The sequence below is a fragment of the Myotis yumanensis genome, unplaced genomic scaffold, assembly GCF_028538775.1.
Source record: "Myotis yumanensis isolate MYYU_CA2020_CCGP unplaced genomic scaffold, mMyoYum1.0.hap1 SCAF_10, whole genome shotgun sequence".
Taxonomy (NCBI): Eukaryota; Metazoa; Chordata; class Mammalia; order Chiroptera; family Vespertilionidae; genus Myotis; species Myotis yumanensis.
This window is the reverse complement of record NW_027223761.1, coordinates 44711480-44723638: the sequence shown is the minus strand read 5'-3', so window position 1 is coordinate 44723638 and position 12159 is coordinate 44711480. Positions and strand designations below refer to the sequence as shown.

At 35.8% G+C, this 12159-nt stretch overlaps 1 protein-coding gene across 1 annotated transcript in view; it reads right to left on the bottom strand.

Moving 5' to 3' along the window:
* RNF169 (ring finger protein 169) overlaps window positions 1-12159 on the bottom strand; it is a 59083-nt gene that overhangs the window by 18672 nt on the left and 28252 nt on the right. The window contains exon 3 of the mRNA XM_070425621.1: window positions 3486-3632. Coding sequence (XP_070281722.1) covers window positions 3486-3632 — 147 coding nt within the window. The remainder of the gene's footprint in view (window positions 1-3485; window positions 3633-12159) is intronic.

Below are 12159 nucleotides of genomic sequence, written 5' to 3'. Positions count from 1 at the left end.
CTTCCGTTTTCTCGTCTATAAAATAAAGATTGCTCCATCTACTGTTAAAGGAGTTAGTATATTAACAAGTAGTAAGTGCTCAACAAAAGATATATATTTATCAAATTAAATACTATTAATCTTTTAAGAAAAAAAACTTTAGCATTATAATAGATATCACTAAGTTAGTTTTAATTATTGAAAAATACATTTACATTATTATAAAGAATTATATAGATAGACAGTACCTCCCCCCAGCTCTCTATATTTCCATTCCCAAAAAACCTAGAACCATAAGAGAGGAAAAGATTTACCTTTCATCTTTCCCTTTAGATAAAAATAAGCCTATTGCACTACAAATTCCTAAATTGGTATAAAACATGCATAATAAAATCCCAAAGTGATATTTTTTAATTTACATAAAAAAAATTAAAAGAATGACAATATCTAGAGTTGGCAGGGTGTGAGGAAATTAGTTTAGTACTTTCTTAAACTACCAGTGGGAGTATACCTATATACAAACTTTCTGGAGGTCACATTAATAATAAGTACCAAAAGTCTTTAAAAGGACACTCCCCTTGACCTGATCATTCCACTTCTGATAACTTATTTATTCGAAGGAACTAATCAGAATGGTGGTTTAAGATAGCAAAATATCAACAGGAGGTTAATTAATTTAATTCTACTGTAAAGAATATCAAGAGACCACTAAATAAGGATGTAAGATTCTTTATTTACATGGAAAAACATCCATAATTTAATAGTTTATAAGAAAAGGCTTAAGAGAGTATGCACACTGGGTTCCATTTTCTAAAAATAAAAAATATATATTTAGTATATATGCACTTAGAAAAGAAGTTTGGCAAGACATTTACTAAAATGTTTATATAAGTTATCTCTAGGTTGTGGGATGACAAGCAATTTTTCACTTTCTGCTTTATAATCTTTGGTACGACTATAATTGCTATACCAAATTGTTTTCCAATAATTCACATTATTATTGATATCAATTGTACCATAAAAATAATAAAATAAACACTGCCAATTTTATTTCCATTCCAAGCAAATAACAGATGATAATTTCTGATTCTGGAATAAGCACTTTCCTTCCTCCATTTGAATTCAACTTGACAAACTTGCATCAAACACTCACGATATGCAAGGTAGTGTAGGAAATTTTAAATTAGGTTAAGACATTCCCATATTCAAGAAACTTACAAATCTAGTAAAGAAACACAAACACGCAAATAACCATAAGATAAGGGAGAATGAAATAAGTCCTATAAAAGTTACAAAGTAGAGGAAGGGGTTCTGGGAGGGCAGAATGGAGTAGAGAGAGGTGGGAAATCTCTATAGGTTCCAGGAAGGCAACAACTTTTGAACTGGACACTGAAAGATGAATAGCCTGTCAACAGGTAAGTTGGGTGACATTTCAGTGAGATGAAGATGTGAGAGCAAAGACTCTAAGGAGGGAAAATACAGAGTATATACTTGGGGGAAAGCAAATAGCTCCATTTCTTAGAGTTTGGGGATGTAGGCAAGGATGGAAATACAAGCTAAAATAATACCAAGGACCTGAATGTTGGAGTGAAGAGTTCTCACTTAATTTCTCAGGAAATACAGAGTTCCTGAAGTTTGTGGGAAAGGAGTGAAATAATCAGTCCAACTCTAATCATAACACTCTCTATATAAAATTTAATCCTTCATCTGGCTTCCCTCTAAAATCTACTTGAGCTTCTCTTTGGTCTCAATTTGAATATAGCCTTGACTAAACTAAATGAAATTATCCATTCAACACCAAAAATTCTTAACACATATTTAAAGCAAAATTAGAGCCACTTAAAAGGCCTCAAAAATATAAAAGCAAACAGAAAAATGGTAAAAATCACAAAACTCTAAAACTTGAAGTGTTCATAGGTCATATTTTATTCAATGTGTTTTTGCACACAAAATTTTCATAACTGGCTATTACCAATAAAAACAGTTCTGAGAATGTGTACTTCTTGATTCCTTTTAAGATTAAAAGTAGTTTTATGCAATTGATTACTATTTCAAAGATGATAATGGAAAAAGAAAAAAAAATCTTAGAGCAATTTCCCAGTCTTGACATGAATTTATACTAGAGATCATTTCCTGGAGAAAATCTGGATCTGGCAAGGCCAAAACAGCAGCAGGTCATCTTTCTATCCAAAGACCATAGCAAAGGAAAGCGAGCTTCTGCGTTGTTTCGCCTGTGGCCCTAGTGGACTTTCCTGCTGGGGTGAAGTCACAGGCAGAATTGCAGTCTTTGGACCACAGACCATAGTTGGGGCCATTAGTCAGAAGACATACTATATGCACAAGACTATCATTTATTTCATTCCTAGCCTCTCTGATAGCAGTCTTTTTCCTTTTGTAGTTCCCAATAAACAGAGCATTAAGAGTACACAGCATTTTGTGTTTGTTAAACTGAATCTTTTAGAAGGCTGAAACCCTATAAAATGCAAATAGTTGTTTTTAATAATAATTAAATAATAAAAATTATTATTATTATAATTGGATTCAAAAAGCCCCACATGCCTGTTGACAATCAGCAAATACTATCAATCCAAGAAAGCTTAAATAATTGAATTTTTTGAAATTCAGGAACAATGTCTTTGCAAAGAATATATCAAAAGCACAGAGAAATTAAGTAACGTGGCCAAAGTTATAGTCTGTTTTAATGCTGGGACCTGTTCAAGAGGCAGACTTATGAAGCAGAGATTTTTTTCCCCTCTATTCTGCTATATTGTCTGTCTTTATATATGGTAAAGCTCTATTAATTCTGGTTAATTAGAAAGATAACTAAAATACTAACAAGCCTGAATCATAAAATATTTTAAAAGATATGACTCTATAGATATGTTAAGCACATACAGAAAGCAATAAAAGATGTCCAATCCAATAAAACTTATTAAAGAAAAAACTCAATTATAATTACCCATTTGAGCTAATCAGTGGACCCTGCAAAAGTACTTTAAATATACCACTTCTAACCTTTTCCAGTAATTTGCTTGGTAAATAAGTAATGAAAAAATTTCAGGCAAGATTTAGCTCAATTAAAAGTCTAATTAGGTTAAATTTAAACTATGTAATCTAATACCTTATTCCTAGTACTGTGCTGTTTAGAATAAAGAATAAAGGGAAATTCAAGCTTTAACGAAATCTAGTAGAAGATATAAGACATACAAAACTCAAATATGAAGCAACACAAGTCAAAATATGTACAAAATTTACCACAAGTAGTCTACTGCACTAGGTTTTCCCTTTCACCATTTTCTCCCACCGTCCGCTTAATCTTTCTACACATGTGTCATCCCATTCATAAATTACCCTCTCCAGCTCTCATCTGGACACTAACTTCTCACAACACTTAGACTGCACAGTCAGTGACTATTAGTTCACCAACACAGGCCTTTCAGATCCCTGTCACCTGCGCTAATTGCTAATGTTGAGGCAGATGTCCATCAAAACAGTGATCTACTTACACGCTCCAGATTGGTTTTCAGTACCAATGGCTCATCTCTTTTTTTCTGTTCGTCCATTTTCCTTTTCCCTGTTTCTGTGTCCTCTGGTAACAGCTTGTGGATTTTATCTTCGGAAGTTTTCTCCTCTTGTAACTTTTCTTCTTTCAGCTAAAAATACAAATCACACTGAGACAGTAGAATTTTAGGCAACTATAAACTTAAAAATATCTTTTCATCAGTAGTCTATTAGAACAAACATCACATGGCAGTTTTGAGACTATTTTCCTTATTGGATAGAAAACCCTCTTAATTTTTAATTACGTTAGTTTTTACTTGACTCTTGCCAAGCATACACTTCATGGCTTAAGATTTAACTGCTCTGCATTCTTGAGCAATATGAAACCATACAAGCTAGTACACAATCAAAAAATAAAGTTTATTCATTTAGTTAAGAGAGGCTGAATATAAAAACCTTCTTATTCCCATAAACCAGATGGAAGTGTACTGGACCAGGAGAACAACAGAGATATAGGCCACAGAGGGTTAGAGAAGCTGGGCAAGGCAAAATGGGTCTTTAGGCCTAGTAGCAACAGAAAAAATGACTTTGTCACAGTTCCAATGTCCTACAATTTGTGCTATTAACTTTGAGTTCAGAGAACAGGTCAAGACACATGACTTACAAAGAAATTTAAGGCAGAGGTATCTGCTCCTCATTTGGGGGAGGTAGCATACATTATGAAAATAAGATGGGCTTTGGGATAACATGGGTTCTAATGGTTCTGCCACTTATTTACCAGCTAGATGATCTTTGGCAAATGAACCATCATATGCTCACCTGCATAACAGATAATGCTGCCCTGACAGGTTTTTACAGTGGTTAGAGCATCGGCAAACAGACTAAAGGGTTGTAGGTTCAATTCCAGTCAAGGGCATGCCCCTCAGTTGCAGGCTCAATCCCCAGCCCAGGTTGGAGTTTGTGCAGGAAGCAACCAACTGATGTATCTCTCTCACATCTATTTCCCTCTCTCTGTGTCTCTACCTCTCCCTTCCACGCTCTCTAAAAATCAATGGAAAAATATCCTCTTAAAAAAACAGACGTTACTTACTTTGCAGATATAGTTTGAAGAAGTAGATGAGAATAAAGTACTTAATGTTGTGTCTTGCTGTGTACTTACAGTACATCAAGAGTTTCCTTCCCTAATCTCCTTTTTATTCTATTTTCACTGCCCAGGGTTTTAATAAGATTTAAATGACAATGTATATCAAAGCAATTACAGGGCACTAATATTTTTAATCATACTTACAAAAAAATATAAAACTAAAGAATAAATATTTGTCATTGGCTGTTACCTCAGTGTTAAAAAAACAATAAAGATTTAGTTTTATCTTCCTAATTTCTTTAGGTCTGATTCCTACAAGTCTGAACTAGTCTTTAACACACTGAGTCTAATTCAAGGTGATAAATATTAAAAGAACACCATACACAATGTTGTATCAGCAGATTCGAATGAAATAATGTACTCCCAACTCTTCCAAAGTCAAACAAGAACACACGAGGAAGAGAAGCAAATCCATATCCAGGGAGAAAGCAATCATATGCAATGCTAACTGCCCATGTGAATGATCAGTGTTGATGATCTTATATGGGAAATTCTTGTTCAACAATTTGACCACAGGCTACCCACAGGGGCATTTTACTTTAAGAGGATAAAGAGGTAGAGTGGCGCAAAAGAGAACAGGTTTTAGCATCATAATAATCATCATTTCCTGAACTCTATGTGCCAGGTGCTGAGCTTCCTCACTTAAGAAAACTGAGGTTTAAGAGTTGGTAATGTGTTCAAATTCACAGTCATAGCCCTAGAGCTGGATTCAAGTCTAGGTTTATCTCAGTGGTTCTCAACCAATGATCTCACCTCTCAGGGCACACCTGGCAGTGTCTGGAGACACTTTGGCTACAACTCAGGGGAGGAGCGTGTGTGCTGCTGCCATCTAGGGTCTTGAGGCCAAAGGCTGCTACTAAACATCCTAAATGCACACGATAGCCCCCAATAACATATACATGCACAGAAGTTACAATTTTTTAAAAACTAAATATTAAATTTCCTTTAATATATTTTAGCGTTAATGTGTTTAGTGTGTAATGGTATTTACATACTATGCCCTATAGCTGTAAATGTGTGTTTTAGAATGTATCCTTATGGCTCCTAACAATGTTTATCTCTGTTCTCAACGTTTTTGACAACAGCCTTGTGTTGCTGGCAAAACCACCTTTTCACTGCAGTGCTGAGTCTCTGCTAACACAGCATCGTCTTAGCAAAGCTAAAAATTTACACAGTTGAAAAACCCATATACCCATTTAAATCTTCACAAGATCATGTTGGCGTTTTCTCTATGCTGAGTTCTGTAGAAGTTATTTTTTTGTCCTTTTGGTGGTTATTTATAAGGACTTGAGAACTTGGTCTCTAGGAAAGAATTTTTATACTCACGGAAAATGACTCTGGAGTGTCAGAAAGCAGCATAAAAACTTGAGTAAGACATCAATAGCTGTTATTTATTAAACTCTTGTATGTTCCAGGTATTATGTTTATAGAGTTTACCTCATTTAATCTTTAAGGGCTCTGTTTGTATATATCATTATCATTTCATAGACACAAAAAAGTAATACTCAGTATTTCCCAACGTCACCATGATTGAATACTGAAGAACTTGAATTTTATAGTAAACCATTGGTTTCAGATACCACAGCATGACTGGCATTTGGGGTTAGATAACTCTCTGCTCTGGGGCGGGGGGATTGAGCAGAGTCTAATAAGAAGGCTTATGCATGAATACTGGCCCAATCATTGGCTACCGAGGACAAAATGAGAAACTCTATCAACTGTATCTCAAAACTGTCAGTCTGAAGTGAGAAAAAGGGAAACATGTATCTACTGACTCCCACCTCCCAATAACCAAAGTTTGCTCCACATAGTGTTAAACACCCCTCACACTGGCTTGAACAACTTAAGTTCCCAAGGTAGGTACCACAGCTCCTACAAGAGAAAAGCCCTAGAGCTAAAAGCAGGAAGCAAGCAGTTGGCCCCTGAACAAGATCTCAGGTTGCACCAAAGTGAAGCTGCCCACTTCTGTAAGTGGAATGATTTTTATTGCTTCCTTTTTTAGATGCTAATTACTAGAGAAAAACTATTGACTTTTGTACATTAATCTCATCCTCAGTCACACCACCAAGAATACCATGAAAATTTTCCTGAAAATGGCTTCACTTTGCCCTTACATTTAAAAATAAACTTTAACAAATCAAAGTATTATACAGTACACAGAAAAGTATACAAATCATAAATGTAAGGCGTGGTAAATTATATAAAATAAGCAAATCCACATAACCATCACCCAGATCACAAAATGGTATATTACCAGTATCTCTTGTGCCTACTCCTCACCCAAAGTAACCACAATCCCAGCTTCCAACACCAAAAAAAATTTTTAAAAATCGTTTTACCTATTTCTGAATTTTACATAAGTGGAATTATATATACATTATTTCTGTCTTTCTTCAGTCAACATACTGTTTGTAAGATTCATCCATGTAAGGTACATATAGTTTGTTCTTTCTCATTGTTTTATAATATTCTATTGTTTGCCTACAAAACAATTAATTATTCTACTGTTAATGTATATTTGAGTAATTACTAGTTTTTGGCTATTTACACTTAAACCGCTATGACATTTTTGAATATCTATCCTGATACACATACTGTTCTGTGGGGTATATTCTAGAACAGATACTATTTACTCATCACGTATGGGTATGCTGCCATGGTTGTCCAAACTGGCACAAATTACACTCTTACCCCCCAAAGTAGCAGAATGACAGTTGCTCTCAGCCTATTTGTCTATTTCAGACATTCCAATAAGTATATATATTACTGATTATGAATTCAATTTGCATTTCTCTTCTAAAGATGTAGAGGAGTTTTTCATGTTTACTGTTTGGAAATCCTCTTTCACACAGTGCAGTGCCTATTCACATTGTTGCCCTTTTTTCTTTTACATATTTGGGTTCCCCCCTAGTAATTTGTACGAGCTATTTATATATTTTTGGACCCTTATCTTCAGTTTCACTTTCTGCAGTTTTAGTTACCTGCAGTCAACAATAGTCTAAAAATATTAAATGGAAAATTCCAGAAACAATTCATAAGTTTTAAATTTTGTGTGGTGCTGAGTAGCACAATGAAATCTCACACTTTCCTGCTCCATCCCATCCCAAGATGTGAATCATCCCTTTGTCCAGCAAACCCATGTTGTACATGCTCCCCACCTGTTGGTCACGTAGTAGCCATCATCTTGGTTTTCAGATCCACTGTCGTGGTATCATGGTGTTTGTGTCCAAGTAACCCTTATCCAATATAATAAAGAGCTAATATGCAAATGGTCATCATGCCATCACACCATCACGCTGTCACGCCAGGGCCGGGGGACCTGAGGCAATGTCCCCGCCCAGCGCCAGGCCGGGGGACCTGAGGCTGCACCCCCCCCGCCTGGTGGGGCTTGACGGGGGACCTGAGGCTGCGCCCCCCCGCCTGGTGGGGCTTGACGGGGGACCTGAGGCTGCGCCCCCCCGCCTGGTGGGGCTTGACGGGGGACCTGAGGCTGCGCCCCCCCGCCTGGTGGGGCTTGACGGGGGACTTGAGGCTGCGCCCCCCCCGCCTGGTGGGGCTTGACGGGGGACCTGAGGCTGCGCCCCCCCGCCTGGTGGGGCTTGACGGGGGACTTGAGGCTGCTTGACAGGGGTGGGGCCGGCTGGGTCTGGGTCTCGCACGATTTCAAGGTTCGCGTGGGTGGGCGGGGACTTGACTCTGGGTCCCGCGGCACACCCCAGACTCTGACAGGAGGGAGATTTTCATATACATTTTACTAATTTTCTTTCATCCCTGACACTTCTATTATAAAGGGCAAATAGCAATATTAAAATATTTCCTCTAATTCCCTTTTAATGTGCATGAATTTTGTGCACTGGGCCACTAGTTTTATTATAATTGCTCTATTTTAACACTAGTTATTGTTGTTAATCTCTTACTGTGCCCAATTTATGAATTAAACTTTTTCATAGGTGTGTATACATAGAAAAAAATATAGTATATGTAAGGTTCAGTACTATATGCTGTTTCAGGCGTCCACTGGGGGGGGTCTTGGAACATATCCTCCACAAGTAAGGGGTACCATTATACAAAAGAAATATATGTATTTATGTATGTGTGTGTCCATATACCTTTTCCCCCTCATACAGTAGCTTGCCTTTTTTACTCTCTTAGTAGTATCTTTTGAAGACACGAAGTTCCAGGTCTTAATGAAGTTTAACATTAGTGTTTTTATATCCTCTTTAAGAAAGTCTCCTATGTTATCTTTAAGAAGCTTATTATTTGAACTTTCACATTTAGATCTACAACCCACTTAGAATTAATTTTTTAAAATCAACTATGCTAAGGCATACTCTACATAAAATAAAATGAACACTTACAGAATGTATATACCTCAATGAGTTTTGACAAATGAATGTATCTATGTAACCATCTCCCTAATCAAGATATAGAACATTTAAAAAAATTTTAAATTTTTTTATTGATTTCAGCAAAGAAGGGAGAAGTAGACAGAGATAGAAACGTCAATGATGAGAGAGAATCATTGATCAGCTGCCTCCTGCTCAGCCCTCACTGGAGATTAAGTCCACAATCTGGGCATGTGGCCTGACCAGGAATCCAACTGTGACCTTCTGGTTCATAGGTTGATGTTCAACCACTGAGCCACACCGGCTGGGCACTATAGAACATTTTTACCACACAAGAAAGTTCCTTCAAACCAACTAGCAATCCATCTTCCACCTCATTCAGCCCTAGCCACCCCCTAATCTGATGACTATGACTACAGGTTAGTTTTGCCTATTATAAAATCACACAGCATATATTCCTTTGTATCAGGTTTTATTCACTCAGCATATCTTTAAGATTCATCCATAATACTGAATTTATTATTAAGACATTCCTTTTGTGGATGAGTTATATTCCATTGTATAAATGTACCACAATTTGTTTATCCATTCAAGTGTTGGACATGTGGGTTGCATTTAATTTTGGGTTACTATGAATAAAGTTGCTATGAACATTCATGTCTTGTGGACAGATGTTTCTATTTTGCTTGGCTAAATATCTACAAGTGGAATTGCTAGATTGCACAGTAAGTATATGTTTAAATTTATAAAGCAACTGCCAAAATGTTTCCCATGGTGGTTATACCACTTTACTGGCATACCTCAGAGATACTGCAGGTTTGGTTCCAGACCACCACAATAAAGTGAGTATCACAATAAAGCAAGTTGTAATGTTTTTGCTGGTGGAGAGTCTTGCCTTCAATTAAAAAAAATGCAATATCTGTGAAGCACAATAAAGCGTAGTGCAATAAAATGAGTTATGCATGTTTACTGTCACCAGCAATGCATTGTGACAGAACTATATTCTGTTCTGCTGATCTATATGTCTTTTCCTTATGCCAATATCATACTGTCTCAATGACTAGCATTATATGTGTCTTGAAATCTGGTAGTAAAGTCCTCCAAAAACACAGTCGCAATTCACAGACAACATAATCCATGTAGAAAATCTACTAGAACCTACAAAAGGCTACTAGAACCACTAAATGAGTTTAGCAAGGCAGTAGGATAAAATATAAAAATCAACTGTATTTATATACTTACATGAACAATTAAAAATTTTAAATGCCATTTATAGTAACATTGAAAATATGAAACACTTAAGATAAATCTGACAGAAGATATGGAAACTGAAAACCACAAAACATAATTGAAATTAAAGGAGCCCTAAATAAATAAGAGGATATATACATCATGTTGGTGGGTCTGAAGATTCAATATTATTGAGATGTCAATTCTCCCCAAATTGATCTGTTGATTCAATGTATCTACAATCAAAACCCCAGCAGACATTTTTGTACAAATTGACAAGTCAATACTAAAGTTCAGATGGATATACAGAGAACCAAGAATAAGCAAAATAACTTTGAAAAAGAAGAACAAAGAGGATTAACACTACCAGATTTCAAGACTTATTAGAAAGCTACAATAGTCAAAACAGCATAGTATTGGTGTAAAAACAAACAGATCAATGGTACAAATAGAATATAGAGCTTAGCGAAAACTGGTTTGGCTCAGTGGATAGAGCGTCGGCCTGTGGACTGAAAGGTCCCAGGTTCGATTCCGGTCAAGGGCATGTACCTGGGTTGCGGGCACATCCCCAGTGGGAGATGTGCGGGAGGCAGCTTATCGATGTTTCTCTCTCATCGATGTTTCTAACTCTCTATCTCTCTCCCTTCCTCTCTGTAAAAAACCAATAAAATATATTTTAAAAAAAAAAGAATATAGAGCTTAAACGCACAAATATATGGATGACTGGTTTTTAACAAAGGTGAAAAGAAAATCCAACCGAGAAAGGAGTCTTTTCAACAAATGGTGCTAGAACAACTAAGACATCCATATGCACAAAAAGGAACTTGGATCTATTCCCCAGGCCAGATATTAGAATTAAGTTAAAATCAATTATGGACCTAAACATAAAGCCTCAAACTCTGAAACTTCTAAAGGAAAACATAGGAGAAAATCTTTGTGGTTTTGAGCTGGGCAAAGCATTCTTAGAAAAAAATTTATAAACTTATGCACTCTAATTCTGAAAGTTAAAAACTTCTGCTCTTCAAAAGACTACAAGAGAATGAAAAGACTGACACTGGGAGAAAAATATTTGCAAAGCATATCCCTTATAAAAGACTTGTATCCAGATTATATAAAGATCTCTCAAAATACACAATCCACTTTTTGAAAAAAGGGCAAAAAGTATGAACGAACATTAAACCAAAGAAAATATGCAGAAGGCAAACACATGAAAGATGTTCAACATCATTAGACATTAGGAAAATGTAAAGTTAAACCAGAATGAGATACCACTACACACCAATTAGAATTGCTACAATTAAAAAGACTGGCCATAACAAATATTGGCAATGAGAGAAACCAGAACTTTCATACACTACGAGTAGGAATTAAAATGGTAAAATCATTTTGGAAAAGTTTGGCAGTTTCTTTAAAAAAAGAAACTTACACCTAACATATAATTTAATGATTTTACACCTAAGTATTTACCTAAGAGAAAACAAATTACATATCTATACAAGGACTTGTACAGGAATGTTCATAGGAAGCTTTATTTATAATAGTCAAGAACTGAAAACAACCCAAATGCCTATCAACAGGCAAACAGAGAAACAAACTGACAAAACCATACAGTGAAATACTACTCATCAATAAAAAAGACTAAGCCATTGATACATGCAGCAAGTGAATGAATTTCAAAATAATTATGGCTGAGTGAAAAAGCCAAATAGAAAAGCATAAGCAACATCACAATACAAAAGAGAGATAAATTGGACTGCATAAAAACTAAAAACTTTTGTGCACAGAGCCTTAACAAAAAATGAAAAGACGACCCACAGAATATAATAAAATATCTGCAAATCATATATACATCTGATAAAGACTTAATATGCATACTACATAAAGAACTCTTAACAATTCACCATAAAGACAACCCAATTCAAAACTGAGCAAAGGACTTGAATAGACACATTTCCAAAG